This window comes from Tympanuchus pallidicinctus, unplaced genomic scaffold, assembly GCF_026119805.1.
Source record: "Tympanuchus pallidicinctus isolate F22 unplaced genomic scaffold, pur_lepc_1.0 scaffold24, whole genome shotgun sequence".
Classification (NCBI taxonomy): domain Eukaryota; kingdom Metazoa; phylum Chordata; class Aves; order Galliformes; family Phasianidae; genus Tympanuchus; species Tympanuchus pallidicinctus.
Window position 1 is genome coordinate 9,611,749 of NW_026294741.1, and position 20,352 is coordinate 9,632,100.

The 20,352-nt window shown below is 48.5% G+C and overlaps 1 protein-coding gene across 2 annotated transcripts; it reads left to right on the top strand.

Moving 5' to 3' along the window:
* Positions 1-318: 318 nt before the first annotated feature.
* Positions 319-19,150, top strand: FKBP6 (FKBP prolyl isomerase family member 6 (inactive)). Of its 2 annotated transcripts, none has more exons than XM_052689060.1 (8): positions 319-539; positions 1,475-1,564; positions 2,091-2,293; positions 3,476-3,595; positions 4,158-4,373; positions 4,693-4,802; positions 7,778-7,865; positions 18,067-19,150. In XM_052689060.1, the coding sequence occupies exons 1-7, from the start codon at positions 368-370 to the stop codon at positions 7,851-7,853; spliced, it is 987 nt and encodes a 328-aa protein (XP_052545020.1). In that variant the 5' UTR covers positions 319-367; the 3' UTR covers positions 7,854-7,865; positions 18,067-19,150. The 2 variants fall into 2 exon arrangements, with proteins under 2 accessions (XP_052545020.1, XP_052545021.1); XM_052689061.1 differs by having other exon boundaries at positions 322-539; positions 4,179-4,373.
* Positions 19,151-20,352: the final 1,202 nt, after the last annotated feature.

The following is a 20,352-nucleotide window of genomic DNA, read 5'->3' on the forward strand; positions in this document are numbered from 1 at the left end:
AGAGGCGGGCCCGAGCCCGGAGGGGGCCCTCAGCAGCCACACGCGGCGGAGGACTCGGAGCTCTCTGCAGGCAGCGGGGCCGGCGGTGGGGCACGGACCGTGAGCTCCGCGACCCGAGCGCGGCCCCGGCGGGACTCCATTCCCCAGAATGCACCGCGAACCTCGCGCCGCTCCCGCTCCCGCCTCCCATTGGCCAGGAGCCGCGCAGAGGCGCGCTCTCCCTCCCGAGGCGCCGGCGCGTGGCTTTTTAGCGGCGAGGCGGAAAGCGGGCGCTCCTCGGAGCGCGATTGGCCGAGGCTGCGGCGCGGCGCGGGCGGTGATTGGCGCGGAGCTGAGGGGCGGGACCGGGCGCGAGGCGCGGCGGGCGATGGAGGCGGGCGGCGAGGCGCGGGACGGGAGCGGGGTCTCGCTCTCCTTTCGTTTCCGCTGTGCGCTGCGAGCCCGCGGCCTGCAGGACATCAGCGGCGACGGCGGGGTGCTCAAGGAGCTGCTGCGGCCCGGCACCGGGCAACCCGTGCCGCCGGCTGCCACCGTGGCGGGTACGGTCCTGGTCGGACCGGGCGTGGCGGTGCGGTGCGGTGCCCCGCGGGGCTCCTCGCTCCGTCTGGCCCTGCGATAGCACAGGAACGAGCAGCCGAGCCCTCGGAGGCTGCCGGTGCCGTTGTCCACCTCTCCGTAGGGCCTCGTGTTGGCTGGGCCGCCTGGCCAGGCCCGGGAGCCCGTTGTGCAGCGCCCTGTTGGCATCAGATCGGACGAACTTCCAGATGCTGTCAGCATACAGCAGTGAGGCTTTCTGCTTCGGGGCTGTGCTGTGCCTTATTGGTTTCTGCAGTGCGTGGGGCAGCCTCTGCCACTTCTCGCAGCTGACAGATTAAACGGAAGGGCGTCTTGACCTGGAGCGGAGCGGGGCTTCCGGGACCCAGCCGTGTTCACAGTACAAAGAAGTTTAAGTTGGAAGCGGTTCCTGTGCAAGGGCCTGATGAGTGTCAGGGGAAGCTCGTTATGGTTTTTCTCCTAAATGAATGACAACTGGAGTTGGCCCTGCAGCACTCAGGCAATAGCGGAGCTCGAGGCCTACATTTTCTCCTTTGTTTTTTTTTTCCTAGAGCTCAAGCTGTGCTTTGAGAATAAATTTGTTAAGTCCTTCTGCAGATAACTGGGGCATTTTAATTTCTGTGGCTTAAGTTCCCATTCTCCTCCTGCCTGCAGCTCACTAGTTCTTGACACAAAATTGCATCTCTTGTTTAGATAAGAATAAAGGCTTCCAAGCAGCTGTTTTATCTGGTGCTGATGTGACCAGGTTTTTGTTAGCGGTTTGTGCTCCCTCTGCTGTTTTATTTAAAGCATCAGGAAAGAAAAAAGAAAGCATGGTTGCAAAACTGACTGTGAGAGTGCTAGTGACAGCATTGTTACCAGACACAATAACTAAATCTTGCTGTTCTCTCCTACCTGCTCCTTGTTCTGGGTCGTGCAGTGAAGTACTCTGGGTATCTGGAGCATATGGATAAGCCCTTCTGCACAAACTGCACCAAGAAGCTCCCGAGGCTGATGAAGCTTGGAGAAGGTAGGTTTGTCCTGGATCTCTCAGGGCTATAATGAGTATCTGTTAAGGCATGTGAATTTAAATGCTGTTTGGTATCTTGAGGATTTTCTTGAAATCTCTTAAGCTTCTGAATGGAATCAGAAAGCCTCCTCCTTGTAGATGGAGGTCAATCCAGAACTGATCACACAACGTGTTGGCAATGAGCAGCAGGGCCCATGCTGTTGGTGGCAGTGTGGGTGCTTTCTGCTGCTGTCCTGAAGCAGTTTCTCACCTCAGTGTTATTAAATCACCCAAGGGGAGTGATTTAACAACAAGAGGAGATGAGGATGTTTGCTGTGTGCTTGTCCCACAGCAGATTGCCTCGTTAATCCAGAGATGAGTTGTGCAGCAGTGTGTGCCTTGAGTTGTAACAGTGGGGAAACTCACCGCTGTATTGATCTGCTACCTGGGATTTCCTCTTAAAGCCTAGAGGAAAATTCTAATTTGGAGCCGGAGATTGGATGCTGGGTTTGGGATTCTCCTGACCTTCTGTTTCTTGTTGTGACAGACATTACGCTGGGGGGTCTGGAAATTGGTGTGCTCACGATGAAGAAGGGAGAGGTGGCAAGGTTTATCTTCGCACCAAACTATGCCTACGGCCAGCAGGGTTGCCTTCCTCTGATCCCCCCAAATGCCACGGTCTTATTTGAAGTGGAACTGATAGACTTCCTAGACTCTGCTGACTCCGACACGTTCTTTGCGTTGACAGCTGTGAGTTGCTTTAATAAGGCTTGGGGAAAAAACCTGGAAGATAAACTTTGCTGTCTTTCCCTTCAGTTGCTGAGGATCATGTGTTACATATGTTTGTTTAATGCAGGAACAGTTATCCAGACCTTGGGCTGCTGGATCCGTGCAGATGCAGGCATGTGCCCTTTAAAGCTTATCCTGCACGCCTTGCCCTGTTTACAACCCAGTGCAGGGCGAGGAGCTGGGTGCTGTCTTTGTTTGCTGCACCGTAGTGAAGTCAGTGAAACAAGTTGCATTTATTTTTAGCTTTACCAGAAACCTTAGGGTTTCACTAGAGGGCATCAGCTTCCTGGAAGTTCTCCACAGTGTCAGAACAGTACCTAGCTGTCTGTTTAAAAACAAAGTCCTTGTGAAGTCTGGAGCATTAAAGTGTCCCCCGCCCCCCACCCTTTGTCTTTGCTTCTTGGCTGCTTTCCCAAGTGCTCCTTCACTGCCCTCCCTCCTCCCTGGTGAGTTACCGTGTTATTGTTAATTCTCCCTTTTCATGTAAGAGGCTTTGGGTTGTAGTTGTGGGTCAGTGACTGGGGCACATGCTGCAATGCTGATGGATGGAGGCCCTCCTCATTCCCTCACTGCCCTTGCAGACGCTGCTTTTTCCACACCCAGGCCTGAGATCAAACCATCTGTTGCATGGGGGAGAGCTTACGCCCTAATTTGCTAACTCACCCTTTCTGGGAGCTGATTCAAACTTCAATATGCAGGGGACAATCTGCCCCTTTTTTGTTGCTCTTCTTTTTTTCTTTTTCTTTTTTGCTCCTTCTTTGCTGCATTGATGTCCTGAGCTCTGTCAGGCTGGTCATGGAGCCACCCAGGGTGCTGTTACAGCAATTCAGCTTTCCCTGTTGTGCCAGGAATATGTTTTTGTCTTAGCTGTCTGCTCTGTGCTAAGCAGTTGAGAGAGTTGGGCAGAATTTAGGAAGAAATTCCTGCTTTTTTTCCTGCAGGGTCCCTTTGCTTCCTTACTTGTTTTGTAGTACTTCTTACCAAGAGTTACCAGCACAGCAGCAGTGCAGAAGGGAAATGCTGTGTGTTGGTGACCTGGCTGGATGCTGAAGGGCCTTGGCAACGGTGCAGGACTCTTCTGCCTGTTGTCTCTGCTTGATTTTTTTTTTGCTTGAGCTGAAATTCAGGTATTTCTTTATACAGGAGCAGCAGGATACGTTTCCTCTACAAAAGGTGTTGAAAGTGGCAGACGTGGAGAGAGAGTTTGGCAATTATCTCTTCCGTAAGCAGTGCTTTGAGGGTGCCAAAGACAGATACAAGAGGGTATGACACCAGAAGAAATGTATTTTCCACCCATGGCTTGTCAAAGTGGTGATTTGGTGCTAGCTCACTGTAACAGATACACTTCAGAGATTACAGAACTTCGTCATATATTCAGGCATAGTTCATTATTTAAGAACTGATCTGAGATGCTTGCTGTTGTATGAGCAGCAGTAGTAAATGAAAGAGGAGGACAGCTGGCAGAAATCTGCAGGCCCTTCTTTCAGGCCTGCTCCCTTCTGGCCTCCCAGCTGGGAACAAGAATACTTGGGTTTGGAAGAAGCCTCTGGATTTTGCCTAACCTGTGCTCAAGGTCAGCTGAAGCAGCAGGTTGCCCAGGACCATGTCCATCTAGGAACATCTCCAGGGATGAGACTCCACAGCCTGTGTAGGGAGTACCTTTTTACTTTGCTGCCTTCTAGTTCCTTGATGGGTTGCTGCAGTCATGCTGATAGGTGTGCAGTATACTGAAGAGTTTGATTACCTAGTTAAAAATAATAAGAGAAACATGGATGCAGCTGGCTGATTGGGATGGGTTTCTCATGGTCGATTTGTTGTGTGATAGTTCTTTTCCCTGTCTGCTCAGGCGTACTCCATCCTTGGTCGCAGCCCTTCCAGCGAGGCAGAGCTGTGTCAGATTGATGCTTCCAAGTTGCTGGTGCTCCTGAATCTCTCGATTACCTGCCTGAAGCTGGAATGTCCTGCCCGAGCTCTGATGTATGGGGAAAAAGCCTTGGAGATTGACAAAAGAAATGTCAAGGCGCTGTTCAGGTGTGGCCAGGTGGGCAAAGATAAATTCCTCTGGTAGCCACATCAAGCAGTGATGACTGGCTGTGACAGTCTGACTGGCCGTGTAATAAACTGAGGAGAGCCACTAAATTCTAGGCCAGACCTCCTAAGCTCCTGCAGCAGTTGAGGTGATTTGTCAGCATTTGAAAATCTGCTTCTCAGTAAATCTGTCACACAAATCTCCTCTCGAGGGATTCCTGAGATACCCATATCTGTCTCTGAAATGTTTGTAGTTGTACATATCTCAGTCCTGAAGAGCAGCAGCAAATCTATATTTATCTTTTAATGCATCTGTCTTCTTTCAATGGCAGGCTTGTCTCTGCATGGCAGAATACGAAAAAGCTCGGGACTTCCTGATCAGAGCTCAGCATATAGAGCCGTTTAACCACGATATTAACAACGAACTGAAAAAGCTGGCAAGGTGAGAACTCCCTTCCACTGCCGTGCTTAGACATGCTGAAAACATCCACTGGAAACTACTAAAATACTCTAGTGTTTGTTTAAAAAATTAGTAATAATCAAGAGCCAAAGGTGTTGGGAGAATGCAGAGCGTCTTTTATTGTGGGAAAGGCTGACTCAAGGCTTTGCACACAGAGTGGTTGCAGGTGATATGTGAGAAGCTGTGTTCATTTTTTCCGTAGGGTTTCTCAGAGGGAGGGTGTGATCCTCTCCATCTGAGTTAAGAGGGTCAGGCTGATGGCAGGGAGGTGGGGGGCTGCTGAGATGCCTCAAACCCAAGGAGTAGGCTAGCACTCGAGATCGTGTTCTGAATTAATACGTGATTTTCATTTCCTTTATGATGTGTCAGTTGATTACAGCACCTTTTTGCACTGCAAGTGCTTAGCTGTACAATGCTACAAATACCTTCCCATCTGTGGGAAGATGTTAAAATTGAATTTCTTGCTGCCTTGGTGGTAACAGATGAGCAATCCCAAAGGCAGACTTTCCCTTTGCCCACAGACTGAGTACAGCACAATCCTACCAGCCTTAGTCATGCCCTGCCCCCACGAAAACATGACTAACACTGGCCTCCATCCTCACACTGTTCTTTTGCTTGAAACTGGCAAAAGCAGTAGCTGGTTCCCATAAGTGTGTGCTGTACTTCTGGCACTGTTCACGGACACAGAATGTGAGGAAGTCCTCAGCTTCAGAGATTCCCAAAGCAGCCCCTGAATCGGAGCCCTCTTCTTTTGTGTTGCTCCTAGGCAATAAGGCTTGTAGGGAGCAGTAACATCTCTAATAGGAGGAGTTGATATGGCTCGAGCCAATCTGTAGGCTAAGGATCTTCACCTGGTAACATTCTGGTAGATGGCTGGGCTTGCACGTGCCCTATATATCTGAGTAGACTTTAATACCCTGTGATGAAACCAAGTCTTCAAATTTGTTCTGTTACATCAGAAATGTGGAGAGCCTGAAATTAAAATTAGCTGCTGGTCTGAAAATGTGCAGTAAAATACTTCTATTGAACCTCATTTGTCCCCAGTACCTTGCTACCAAACTGCTAGGTGAACACCTGCTTATCAGAGTTCTGGACGGCTGGGTAGATGGAGTAGTTGGAGGCTTGGTTTGTGGGTGGTGTCCAGGACCTGTGGTACAGTGCAAGAAGACCTGATCCAAAAGCCTCAAACATTCTCTTAGATTCATTCCAAGTATGTTGGCTGGTAGGAGAAAAGTCTGGCTAATCATTGAGCTTCTTCTGCCAGGAAGCAACAAGGCATTCTGCCTTCAGGGAAGCAGCAGGAAAGCTTGTCAGCTCAGAGTCTAGAGACAGCAGCAGGTACTACTAACGTGTGTTACAGTGAGCTGAGTGTGCACTGAGCATCTCTTGTCTTGGAGCTTCTGCTTTGCCAGTTAAAATTGGTCTATTTCTTGCTTTTACAATGACAAAAAATGGAATTAATATAAAATAGATGGAGCCAACAGTACAGAGTGTTGTTAGTCATGACGTAGCTCAGTCTGGATCTCTGTAGCGTTACCAAACTGCCTTGCTTGTGAAAGCCTGTGATGTGATCTGACACATGCTTCAGGAACTGCATATGAATTGAAATTCTGTTTTAAGAGCTTTTTACTTCCTTACTGAATGCACTTAAACTTTGCAAAAAGGAATGTTGTTTGTTAATCAACAGCTACCTTCAGCTGCGTGAACGGAACTTTGGCAAGTACCTGCTAACAGCTAAGCTGGGCTCTTGGCAAAGTTCACCTTCACCAGAGAGGCAGAGTCCTGGGCGAGGACCTTATGGAACTTGTCCGGTATCAGCTGCAGTGCTACAAATTCTGATGCTGCCTTTGGTGACTTTTTAGAGGACATGGTTTGTATCAAATATGAAATAACATAGAGTTGTTCTGACATCTGGCTTGAAATTGTGCCTCTGGGTGAGGAATTCTTGGATTCCTGCTTTGGTAGGCTTGTGAGCATGTGCCATCCAGTCTAGGCGCACATCACTGATCTTCTTATTGTGGGCACTTACAACAACATCTGCCTGCAGGACTTCACAGCAGAGATGTCATGAGCTCAAGTTTCACTGAATGATACCCTTCAAAGTTGTGGACACACAGGTAGTGTTCATGGGGGGCTGAGAGAGCATTAGCCAGCACCACCTTCTGCTGTTTCTGCTGTCGCAACAAAAACTTTGCTTTTGACCATATAAGGTAGCAGATGCAGTAAAGCTGTCTTTTGGGCAGCCATTGATCCCTGGGGCAGTGCTGAGCTGAGTCACCTTCTGCTCAGAGATTCCTCACCAGTGAGGCTTCGTTGCCTGCAAGGTGGAGTGTGGGGTGCAGGGATGCCGTGCTGCTTGCTGCCACTGCTGGTGCTGCCAGAAGCAGTGATTCACATGGAGTGGTCTGCATAGCTTGTGCCATGTCAATGGGATGCTGGCAGGATGCATTTGTCCTGCTGTCTACATAGTCTGGACACGCAGCCTACTGTCCCTTCCACGTCCTCTGCCTGGATTTGTGGGGTCAGTGGTAGATCACCATTAGCAGTAGTTTGCTGAACAGTGGAGCACCTGCATTGTGTCCTGCTGGGCCCTGTAATGGCTTGCATGAGGAACGGTGCAGATGATGGGCACCACAGTAGGGCTTTGAGTACAGGTGGGAGTTCTGCATCACCTTGTGCTTGCAAAGATGCTTGCAGAAAGCATCTGAGAGGTCAAATGCTCCTACTACCTAATAGATACCAGCAGAGAAGAGGCTCAGGGTCTGGTGATAAGACAAAATTCATGTCATGGCAGAAAGAAAAGGGGAGGGGGGGTGGGGAACTGCTCCCTCTTCCAGCAGCACTAGGCTAGTTGCCTTGAAAGTCTAAACATGTATGTATTTTTTTCTGACTGTGCTGCTGATGGTTTGATGGGCAGTCTGCAGCTCTCAACTCCATATTTGTGCTCTACTTTCCAGCTGCTACAGAGACTACTTGGACAAGGAGAAAAAAATGTGCTGCCGAATGCTTGCTGCTCCCAACTCTTCTTCGTGACCAGGAATAAAGGTACTCAGCTCCTGAAAAAGTTTGAGGTCTCCTAAAGCCATGCAATTCTTGGGCTGGGTTTTGTGGTGGGGAACACACTTTTCTTCTGTGTAGGAGGATTTTGGAGGCATAATACAAGTTAATGAGAACACAGAGAGGGGAAGGGGCAGGATGGCAGTGTGAAACCCAACTGTACCGTGTGCTTGGGGGATCCTTTCTGCCAGGCAGGCTAGAATGGGACGGGAACCTGAAACTGGCAGCACTTGAGTAAGTTTATTTTTTTTTCGTTTCCTGTGCTGCTCATCCCAGTTATTCCTTGTCAGAGCCAGGGGCAGAAATAGCTGTGTAGTCTTGTTTCTCTGCCAATTAAAAGAAACAAAAAAAAAAATTGTTCCTGTCAAACTTAAAAATTGGATTTCCTCCTCCCCTCCAGCACTCCTGTCTGGAGCTGTTGGAATGCCTTACTTCAGAAAAACCTAAATATTTTATTTCTGGGTTTTGCTTTTTTGATTTTTTTTTTTTTTTTTTTTTTTTTTTTTTTTTTTTTTAATATTAAAAAAACCTGTTTGTATAGAATATTTCAAATAGGTGTTTTGGACTCTTTAAAAAGCCTTAAATCCTCAAGCAAAATTGACAGGTTTATAAATGCACAAAGGCTCTTTGATCATTGGGTTTTTTCTTTTTTTTTTTTTGTCAAAACCTTTGGAGGGGGTGCAGGGGGGACTGGAAGTCTGCGCTGGTCTCTCGCCTCGGGGTGAGCCCTAGGGAGAGGGTTGTGGAAAATGACAGCAGCCTTCTGTCAGAAGGCATCAGCAGCTCGGGGCCGTCAGAGGTGGCTGCCATTCCATCTCAAACAATGCAGGCAGTATCCTTCTTCCTTCTGAAAATGAGTATGAGCAGCTTTTCCATCACTGGCAGCGCTGAGCGCAGGATGCAGCTGTGCTGTTTGAAGGTCAGCTCTTTCTCTTGTCTGTGGCTGCGAGGAAGCCACCCAGTATTTGAGGGAGAGGTCTGACCGAGCGGCTGCTTCCCAAAGCAGTGCATCCCCTCCCAGCTGGATGTGCTCCTTGCTGCAGCCCTCTCTCTCCTGCCCTCCACTCGTGGCTGCTTGTTGCGAGCTGCCTCAGAGCACAGATCATTCTGCTATGGGTTGGGGATGAGACTGTCATCTCTGCACCGCCCCAGGCTGTGCTTTGGGATGGGGGGCTATGCCTGATTTGTGCAGGAAGCCAACAGCGTGGGTTTGGCAGGGAGACTCAGAATTCTAGAGATTCTGTAGATACTTGCAGTGTGAAGGCCTGCAGGACTTGCAGAGATGGGGAAAGGCAAAAGGGAAGCTTAAAGATGAAGCCGATGTGCCCATCAGGCAGATTTTCTCCATGGCTTCTGCTGATGCAGCCCTTCCCTGGAGCTCCGCCTCCTTTCACAGCTGTGTGACAGCTGTCAGTCAGATTGCTGGCCTTTGAAATTAAGTTTAGTTGAAGCATTTTGGTTTTTTTAGTCTTCCAGACAAATTTACATCACTGAGACCTACATAACAATCCGCTGTTAATTCCTTGTGAGAAAAATCTCTTTTGCTGGAGAAAAAAAAAGTCATTACGTATTCAGAGAGGAGCACAGCAGCTCCTGCTCCAAAGGCACAGCTAACTATCCAGAACTGAGGCAGAACATTCCTTAGTGTTTTCTGACAAGTTTGCACCAGTTCATTTTAGGGCACAAGCTGTTCTCAGTCGCTCTGGCAGCCGCCTTTGATCCGTGCAGTGAGCGGATGGGCAGTGGGCTGTGCTGGGAGCTGGTGTCTGATGGTCGGTGCAAAACCTCTGTGTGCAGCGGTTGGCAGGTGGTGCTGAGTTGGTCTGGCCCCACAGCCACCTTACCAGCTACATGACTCACAGCTGGAATTGGGCATTTGCTCCCCCTGACTCCCTGCTGTGTTTTGCTGGCTCAGCTCTTCTACCCGAGGGGCTTTGCTGTTTTTTTTTCAGTGAGATTTGCAGTGGCTGCTTTGGTTCAGGGACAAATGGGTTCATTCGTCTGTGCTGGGTAATCCAGGGCTCTGCTGTGTTTTCCATAATACTGCTCAGAACCAGACACACCTGAATACAGTCACTCTGCCCAGTATTTCTGTCTCTCTCACTGTAGAGTCTATTCCTGGAATTACATCTTGCTCAGAGCACACTTTCTTCCTCTTTAGTGGAGTTTCAAGTCAGAAGAAGCATCTTTGGTGAAATGAGGCCACCTGTGATGCTTCCTAGGGGAATTCACAAATACTAAGCAGTAGAATCAGAAATATGAACACTTTCTTAAATCTTTCCTTCAGTAGTCCCCTGCAAACACAGTGTTTTGGGGTCTTATGCCTGCCCTTCTTCAGGTCTGAGCTATTTGCTTGCCTCTATCTTCTGTAGTGCAGCATAAATCAAGCCAGGTTACCTGGCATGGCTGAAAGCCCCCTTTGGAGCACCCTAAGCTGGATGGACTGAGATCACTGCCTCAGTAGATTTCTTTGTTGAGGTGGAAAACGCAGGCTTTTGGTGACAGGCTTTTAAACGCCACAAAATAATGGAACTTGTCTTTGTGCAGTTGTGGTCCTTCCAGATGAGGAGAACTTAATCATGAGATGCGGGTACGGATTTTGTGGAGATGACTACATCCTCATAGCAAGTCTATGGGAGTTTAATCCCAAAAAGACTTCTTTTAATTAAAGGTGGGCCAAGGCTGAAAGCGTGCTTCTAATGTGTATCAGAATTCCAGTAGACAGGAGAAGTGGTCTCAGTAGCTGACAGCATACGGGGAAATGTTCCAGTGAAAACAAACAATACTGAAATTATGGCAGGAAACTATGAGGTCGAACTTGAGACTGCTGCGAACAGCAGGATCTAGCAATTCTGAAGCCATTAATTGGTGAGAATTGGCTGCAGAACTGGGGCTGTGTCATCAGGTAGAAGAGACTATAATTGGACTTAAAAATCAGCAGCAGTTGCTAGTTAAACTGACCTAATAGTCTAAAAGAGACTGGCAAATAAACTGAGGCATGTGTGCATAATAGAGTCGCAGCTCGTGCCTTGGGGAGGCTCCAGACTTTGAGCAGACAGCAGCTTGCTCCTTCCCCTCCTGCTCTCCCCTATCACAGAGCTGAAGATCTAAGATGTGCCTCCTGCTGATACTGTCCTTGCCCACTGTGTGAGGCTGAACAGCAGAGAAACAGCAATTTTGCTTCTCTAGAATACACACAGTACTGTAGCACTGGGATGTCCTGTGCTGCAAAGGAAACTGTTAAGCAGTGCTTTATGCTGAGCATAGCTGGAGCTAGTGCAGAGGCTTGGAGGATGACTTCAGTGAGCATTCTCCTTGCTAAGCAGAGGGATGAGGAAAGCTTTAAAAAGGTGGTTGGGTGTTCTGGGATGCTTTGGTGGGGGTTTTGTCTGGAGGTTTTTACCCCCGTTGGGTCTTCCTTCCTGTAGCATCTTCTTCTTTTTTTAATTTCAGAGGAGTTCTGCAGTTTATATCTGCAGTAATGCTCATCTCCCAGAGAGGTACCACACTATGCTTGGGCCTCTTCTAGAGACCAGCAGTGGGGAAATGATTCCACTGGCTCCATGCACAAGGTGTGGAGGGAACAGAGGACAGGGACCAGAAGGAAACAGCTGCGTGCTCCTGTGCTCTTTGAACCCTGACAGGACAGGAGGGCTCGGTTACAGAGGTCCTTGGTGAGGGCACTTGGTGTGCTGGGTTGGTGTTGCCTGTGCTGGCAGGAAGACCTGGGCAGTGTCTTGCAGTGCCCTGCTGTGCCCATGTTCCAAGGTGAGGTGGTGAAATTCAGCCTCTACAGAACGGTGCCTCAAGCCCAGCCCAGCGCTGTCTGCCCTGAAACTTTGTGAGCATCTAAAGCCTGGTGTTTCCCTGTGTGTGCTCGACCCTGGGCCACCTGGTAAGGTAGGAAGGAACGCATGGCTGTGCTCCTCAAGCTCCTGTCTATCTGCTCTGCACACTTACTCTAGAAAGGGATGGCTGAGCCCTGCTGGATATTCCCATTCTGCACTTCTTTTTTTATTACTTTAGCCAGCAGCAGGAAGATAAAACGCACTAAATTGTCTGCTGCTGTTACAAATCAGTGGATAGTGAAAAAGGTGCTGGGTTCTTTTCATCATATTTATCATGGAGTTAAAGTTCGAAGAGAATGGACAATGTGTAGGATGTGAATGTCTTTACACAGGAAATTTTATTTTTGCAGAATCTTCAGAGTTAGTGCCCTTCAATTCCAGCAGCAAGGAGATGGAGGAGCTTAAAATAACTGCATCTATGAAACATGACTTTTAAAGTCTCCTTTCTCTACCTCTCATGTTTCAGTTGTACAAAGCACGAGTAAAAACGTCTTGTTACCGTGGCGAGTATAAAGGCAAATAGGATAAACCTACCTAAAGCAATTAGCAACCGAAGAAACAGATTTTGGATGGCAGCCTGCTGCAGGTGCCAGTGACTCGTGCCTGAGGTCAGATTACTGCTTAATTGTGCTGTTGTTGAGGCACAGAAGCCCCCAGTGCCACTTAGTCCTTGTAGCAGCTCTCCCTGGGCTCTTGCCATCCCATACAGGCACAGCTGGCATGCCTGGCTACCAGCCCTGCTGATCTGGAGCACTTCAGACACATCTTTATCCTATCTGTTTCTTTTAATCTTACATCTGGGGATTTAAATGTGTCATGCGCAGCCTTAGACAGCAAAACAAAGGATCCTTTTCCATATTCTCTTGTGTGCTGTTCTTCTAGTCTGGTTTCTTGGAGAAGCATTTGGGTGTGGAGATCTGAGCTCAGAGGATGCTTTTCACTCCTTTTGTAGTTCAGTGGTAAGTTATCCTGAGCAGAAACACAAAGGGGCTTAATCCTCTGCGTGGCTGTGCTGCTGTACCCACATGTGCTGCCTGCACCAGGGCAGGTTGCTGTCACTGGTGTCCCACTGTCTCAGGACTGGTGGGGCTCACAGTGCAGCAGAGGGTAATTCCAATACAAGAGAAGGGGGAAAAAAGCCTTCAGATGATAGTGGTGCACACCACACAATGATGGCTGATGTATTTATCTGTTAGTAGCCTTCCGAGTATTACAGGCTTATTCCACAAACACAGTGTTTAATGTGTTTAAATGAAGCTACAAACTTTTATTGTCCAGATGGCTGCAATGCTGAAGGCCCCCCGAAGTGTTTTTTTGCTTTTGGGAGGGCTGTTTGCTTAAGACACTAGGAGTGCCTTGGCTCTACTGTGAGTCAGTTTGCAGATCTGCAGAGTTATTTGCAGTAAGGGAAACGTGACCTTCATGTGCCTGTCCCAGTGCCCACACTGCTTTATCAGGGGACTGGTGATTTGACAGAATGCTGAGCATTATTGACATGAAAATTTGAGCTTTTGAAGGACTGGGAGCTACTGTAAGGAACAGTTTCAGCCCGGATTTGCTAAATTAAGTCCTTCCTAAGTCACAAGTAGGTGTTGAAGAGTTCATCCCTTCCTTTCACCCTCTTGTAATTGCCCCTCTTATGAGACATCTTGCTCTCTGAGGAAGTGTTGTTGCTCTGTCTGGGTGCTGTTTGAAGGGGTTTCCTTTTTTTGGAAATGCTTGGGAAAGTGCTTCTCTTCCTGCACTTCTTTGCGTTAGGATTCCTTGGCACACAGTAGGTCTGAGCAGACTTGACAGACCCTCTCTCTGGCACCTTAGATTCAGGTCATCAGTATTCAATCTCTCTGAAGTCAAATGTTGCTAACAGTCTGCTTAATTCTTCCTTCCACTGAACTCTCTCTCTGTCTACACGCTGTGCTGGAGACTCATGGTGGATCCTTTGCAGAGCTGAGGATTATAATGGATCAGCTAGCAAAACACATATCCTAAGGGGAAAAAAATGCATAAGCACAGATGTTCAGTTGACACCGGAGGTTTGTATGGCTTTATTATACAAACAAGGAATAGAGAATCTTCTTGTACCCTCACCCTTGAGTGCTGACATCGCTTGCACCTGTAGTGGGCTGTTCCAGGCAACTGCTGGGGTCTTCTCTTGTCTTTCTCTTCACGACCTGGAGAGTCTCTGAGCTTCTGCACGCTCGTGTGCTACCTGAAGGTAGGCTTCACTTGGCTGTGAAAGTGAGTCCACTTGAAGCACCAACAGCTGGACATCCCTACATTACATCTGAGTGAGGCAAATGGTGTATGGCTGACTGCAGAACTGCTTGCACAGACAGAAGAGAAGTGGTGTCCTAATTAGGTAACTTTCTGAAGGCGTGCTGAATGCGCCAGTGATGGTGATGTGTGGCATTCCCTCTAATAATTGTCCTGACAAACCATGATAGCCTGGTGGTGTAGATGGCCCTTTCTTCTCGTCCTATCAGGGTGGGTTGCCCAGCACATCCTGTTATCAGCGGGCTGATAGCAAGCAGGCTGTAGCTAGGCTTTGTTCTTGCCTTCAGAAGAGCTGCAGCATGTCAGTAACCTCTTGTGGGCTCCGCATGATGCTTTTCAGAAGGAGCTCGTTCACCTCTCGGTGGCAGCCGTTTTCCTCCAGGCTGTCATTTCGGAGTGGCAGTTCTTTTTGGACTTGTCAGGTCTTGAATGAAGTGCACTTCTCAGGCAATTGCTGTTCAAGAAGGTTTTAGCTTCTTTGCTGATCCATGCTCCAAAAGTGAGCGTGTAACGTGCTCTTCCAGAGTGCTGGAGTTAAGACATGCTGTCTTCCCGATTAACAAGTCAAGCTTTCCTTTCTTCCCTGTAGCAACCACAAAGTTTGAGCTGAAGTGCTGAAAGTGAGATGTTCTGCTTTGTGTTGGCAGCACCTGGAGGCTGCATTTCTCTGCAGGTAGCTGCTGGCTCTGGGATGGATCAGCCAGACCAACCTCCCGGCCTGTCTGCCCTCCACAAAGCTGACGACTCGACTGCTTCTCTTGAGAAGTGCCTTCTCACTGGGGTTATGAGTTAGGAGTTAGGAGCTGCTGCTGCACTGGGGTTATGAGCACAGTTAGGAGCTGCTGCTTCAAAGTGTGGGTTTCCCAGGGGCTGAACTGGTGGGAGCTTCTTCCCAGCCTCCCCATGCTTTGGCATAAATATTGCCTGCTGTGCTTGGTGCCTACACAGTGCTTTCATACAGCTCTTCTGGAGACTCAGCTGGGAAGGAGATAGCCACGGTGCTTTATGCAAGAAAGCAGCTTAAACAAATTTTAAAGCCTTAGTTAAACATTAACAGTTAATTATGGCTTTGATGCAGAGTAAAGGCGATTGTGATTATGAATGACCTGTGACCTGGCATGTTGTTTGCTGTAAATCGATGCTCAGCTGCCTTGTCTTTCCCAAGCATGAATTAAAATAGCTGGTAGCGACAGACTTCTGTCTGAACTTCAAAGCGAGCGCCTGCGTTTCTGCTGCGTGTGGCTGAGCTGCTGCCAACCTGCTTTTAAGGGAAGGAAACAAACGTTGGAGCGGAGCCCTGCTTGCAGCGTGCGGCTCCTCTACCTGCAGGAGCCGTGGGGGCTTTGAACGCCGCCCAGTGCCCTGCGTCTCCAGGGCTGAGCGCTTCCCTTCCGCTCCTCTTCTGGCTGCGTCGCCATCAGGTGCACATGGAAGAGGTGAACTGATCAAACGCTCCTTGAGATGGCTTTAGGCTTTCAGATTGAATATATATACATATTTTTAATTAGCTCCGTGTAAAGACTCTTACTGCTTCAAATAGCAGCCGTGAAACCAGCAGCCTGGCAGTTTGATCCTTTGTTTTTCCTGGTGCACAGGAAATCTCAGTAGCTGTAGGTTTTAGACCCAGCTACACACCCCAACCACAACTAACAGCCTGCGGAAACATCAAGTGATTATCTTCTAAGTATGCCTATCAGGGACACATGAAAGGATGTGCTGTGTGGGTACAGTATTAGACTGACAAGTAGCAGAGCAGTCGGTTGCATTTTAACAGGAGCAAAGATGCTTTTCTCTAATAAAGCAGAGGATGCCACAGCTCAAGTTAAGGAATTTTGTTCACGTGAGAAACCTTTCTTTCCTTATCCTAGTTGCTACAACTCTGCTGTGAAATGGAGAAATGACTTCAGCATTTTTATCTCTTCAATTTTCAAAGCGAAGATCAGTTGCAGGGCCCTCTAGTAGTTCTCTTTCTGAATAAACTTTGTCTCCCCATTCTCCTGGTTAGGGTAGGTGCTTGATGGAGCTTGCCAGCCCAAAGCTGGGTGTAACACAAGCTGCTCACAGCAAGCTCTTGATTTTTGGAAGGTTTGGTGATAAAAATGGGGCTGTAACATGGGATTTCATGAGTATGAGTGAACCAGGGTGGTGACTGCGATGGTGGTGGCTGTTTCTTGATGCTGTGAATCCTATTTTGTGCTAGGCTAGCAATCTACTGCTGGTGTATTTCTGACAGTCTTGAAAGTTGCTTCGCTGTTCTATGTGACTAGGTGATCTTGCAGGTCATTTCCAACCTTGTGACTCCATGATCCTTTTGTTATCCCAAGGTGTATTTGGGGGCAGCCTCAGATAGGGGTGGACTCTTTTCTGGCTGGGTCATGTGAGCCATGGGCTCTGAGCATACTGGCTGAATGAAGCCTGGATTCTTCAAGGTCGTTGGGGTAAAATGGGTAACCCAATCAATCTCACAGCTCACTCTGCTATGAACATGTTATGGACTGGAGACCAATTCCTTGCAGTCTTAACTGTCCTGTGATACTGTGGTGCAAGAGCAAAATAGTTGCTTTCCAAGAATATAAAGTGAGGTCTGTATTTTGAGCATCGTGTGGTGTTTTGCCTTCTCATCTTTTAGCAGGTAAATGTCTGTTTTCCTGTCACTGCTTTTTAGCCTTCTGGTTAGCACTCTGTAAGCTGATATCCCCTCAGGAGCAGGCTTCCTTTTTTTGCTGCTAGTAACTTGATTTTAATTTGCAGACATCACCGTTGCAGCTGAGCTGGCTGAACAAGCTCAAGAAGCTGTAGCTCCTGAGAAAGCAGCAGAAGTTGGACTGGGCTGCCAGTATTCTTGAACTGAAAGGTGGTGGGGATGTGCATCTTCCTGGTGACTCTCAGGACTTCTGTAGGAAACAGATAACGAGTTACCTTATGGAGAAGGTTCCAAGGATTTTGCTTTATTAGTGTTAATTTTTTCCTTTCCTTCCACCGTTCAACCTATAAATGCTGGAGGGATGAATCTGACTTCTCAGCAGTGTTTCAGTATCATCTACACTTGGACAAATCATGGGAACTTGTCAGGATTCTGTTGTGAGTGATCTCAGGCCAGGGAGCAGGAGGTGCTGTGGCTCTCTGCAAAGGGACAGGGTGGTTGGAAGAGGCACTGGAGAAGCAGGTGAGCTTTTGGTAGTAAGGTCAGTGCTGTGGAATTGTAGCCACATCTGTGAGGCAGATCTGAGTGATGAGCACTGAACCCAAGAGGTTCCCCTTTGAAATACAGAGGAAAGAAAATCACAGCTTAGGGGTAGGTCTGGCTTATATCCAGAGAAAACCTGTGCATAGATACTGCTTTCCTTCCAGTGACCTTAAAGAGCTGGATGGGTGGGGTGGGAGCTGCAGGTGAGAGATGGAGGCTTTTCTGGGGGCAGGCTCTGCCATCTTAGAGTGTGCCTGGACTCCAGGGCTGGCAAAGACCCAAATACAAATGAGAGTGGTGGGTGAGGGGTGCTAGCAAAGAGCAAAATGCTGGGAGCACTGTGTTCCTTGGCACGCTGCACATGCTGTCATGTTGTGGCTGGGCCTCCTGGAGGTAATGGCCCTTGCAAAGAATGATTTGACCAAGGGAGGAAGGTGCAGGGAGAAGCAATAGAAGTCTCAGAGGGGAAGGGTGAATCTGGGAGAAAGAGGACTGGCTTCTCAAAACCAAAGAGGAAACATCCAGGTACCAGGCTTCTCAGAAGGCAGCTGGAAAAATGCAGAGTAGTGTGTATCATGGGTCACCCAGTACGGGAAGGGAGATGACCTGAAGGGCCCTTCTGGGCTCTTTGCAGTGAGCTTGCTGTTTTTGAATTCTTATCACTTAACATTCAGTTTCTTCCAGGTCTAAAGTGAGGAAGTTGAATTAATTTTATGGGAACGCCACCGTGCCTGATCCACTTGTACTAATGTACAGAACTCTTGGATGACTCTTTCAGGGGCACTGTAGAGACGTGCTAGCAATGTTTGGAGCTGCTAAAATGGAGTAACACGTACAGCGTTTCCTGTGGGAATGATGACTGTAGCCTTTGTTATCCTAGGACTTCTCCAGCTGACGAAAGGAACGGTCCTTGGGCGAAAAGGAGACCTGTCCCTGGGCACGTGGAGGGTGTGATGTTGGATCTGTGTGTTTTGGGAGAAGCACGACGTGGAGCTCCTCGTGTGTGCACAGCGTGGTTTTCCTGAAGTTGGTTTATTTAGCAATTCCAGGGCTGTTTGTAGAAGAACCGAGCCCTTTATTCTTCCATGAACATTCCTTGAACGTTCCTGACATCCCACCTCTTGCAGATTATGGGCTGCTTTAAGGGAATCTGAAAGTACAAGTAGGATGCCATGAGTTTTGTATTGCTTATACAGATTGTTCTTTAAAAGGTTATGTTTAATATTGTTTTTGTTCTGAGAAAATAAACCGATCTGAGAACTAGCGCTGGCAGGACCTGTGCCAGTTTATTGTGCAAGAGTGATTAATGTCTCTTTCAGTGTAAGGAACTGGAATTTGGAAATAGAGTCCAGTTTGTTAATGTAGCTAACTGCTTGGGCAACAGCATGCTATGCTCTTTGTTTTGGCTGAACATTCCAGTGAGTGTTAATACTATATTTCAAATTACCTCAGAATACCATCTTTTCCCCTTCAAATATTGCTGACTTTCCTAGTGTTGATCAAGTTGGTTTCCTTTCGGAGCAGAACACGCCGTGTTCCCCCTGCATCGCTCTGAACGCAGGCACGGCTGAGCTGATAAATGCAAAACCTCTTGGTGAGGTGGCAGCAAGGCAGTGTAGAAGCTGCAAGAAGCCACGTGGATTCTGCAAAGAAGGAACCCGGTAACTCGGAACACTGTTTTAATGATTTCTCCCATCCGTGTTTGACTAGTTTGGATAATGTCTTCTAAGCATAATTCAGTGCCTTGTTGTTGACTTGCAGGGCAGGGAGAGTTGCCTGTGGTCAGTGTGTGTTCCAAGGTGGCCTCTTGCCAGGAGAGAAACGTCTGAAGTGCTCTTGTTTTCCCCAGTTCTGCCGACATCTTTATGGCTTTTTGGACTCAATACCACCACGCTCTGATGGTATCTTAAAATAAAATGCCCTCTTGGTAGGACATACTGGAGAGGAAAAAAAAAAAAAACAAACCAGTTGGGAAATCTTGAGCTGGCAGCAGCCTGCAAGCACACTTTGGAGCTCTCTGCCTGTTGTTGTCCTCTGTGCTTCTGGAGAACCATCTTGATCTCTGAGAGGGGTGCTCAGATCCTGCCGCACTGCTTAGCGGGAGGACAGCAGATCAAAGGGGAACGTGGGCTTTGGGTTTCTTTTGGTTTCCTTAAGAACAATCTGATTAATACTGCTTTTTGTCAGACCAGCTTTTTCCAAAAGCCTCCAAGAGTATAAACAGGAAGGTGGAGGGGAAGGAGAGTTCTATAATACTAATTATCTTAATTATAGAGTGCAGGGCTTCATCTCGTTGCAGGAGTTTTGATGTGCAGTGATAACACACAACTGAAAAAAGCAAGCGTTGCGTGGAAGGCAGGTGACAGGCCTGGGCTTCACTGGAGAAGCGTGGCTGCTTTCCTGTGTTTGGGTTCCTGTAGCCGTGTGTGTGCTTCCAGCTGCTCTGCGCACAGACGGCACAGCAGCCCTGTGTGCTGTCCTTGCCTTGCCGTGTCCCGTCCCCTTTTGGTTCCCAGCACCAGCGCCTTGCTGGTTCCTCTTTGCAGGGCCGACACTAGATGGCAATGCCTCCCTCGTAATACTGCAGCACGGCGGGAATCCCGGGGTTTGTTTGTGATGGGCTCTATCATGGATAGTAGTCCTTTTCTGCACGGATTGCTCCACTGGCTTCCTTGCGTTGGAAGCTGACGCCAGTTTCCAGTGTGAAGCAGAGGATTGTGTTTCATGACAGACAGGATAAGATGGGAGACCTGAGGGCAGACGTGTGGCAGAGTTCTCCAGCTCAAGGTTGCCGTGCCTTGACGTTTTGGCACTTGGCTGCTGGCTTTGGGCTGCTGGGTCGGGGGAGGGCGGCATCCATTGGAGCGGATTTGCAAATGGAAACTTGGCACAGCAGCATAAGTGGGAGATCTGGTGGAGGCACAACGCGCTGCTCCCCAAACGTGTATGGACAAAACCCATCACCAAAGGCACCATCCAGGGCACAGGCATTTAAATGCATAAGTAGACCTGGATGGGATTGCTCACTGTGTCCCAAAAGGGATTCCTGCAAATCTCTGCTCCTGCTGGCTGCCAGCTGAGCACGCTGCAGTGCTGCAGCAACGGGGACTGCAGGTCCCACACCACCTCCCAGCCCCACCGCATCTGACCTGCAGGCTGTCACTAG

Coding starts and splice junctions, on each gene's coding strand:
- FKBP6 (XM_052689060.1), top strand. CDS start 368: ATGGAGGCGGGCGGCGAGGCGCGGGACGGGAGCGGGGTCTCGCTCTCC. Junction 3,596..4,157: donor CCAAAGACAGATACAAGAGG/GTATGACACCAG, acceptor GTTGTGTGATAG/TTCTTTTCCCTGTCTGCTCA. Junction 4,803..7,777: donor GAACTGAAAAAGCTGGCAAG/GTGAGAACTCCC, acceptor TCTACTTTCCAG/CTGCTACAGAGACTACTTGG.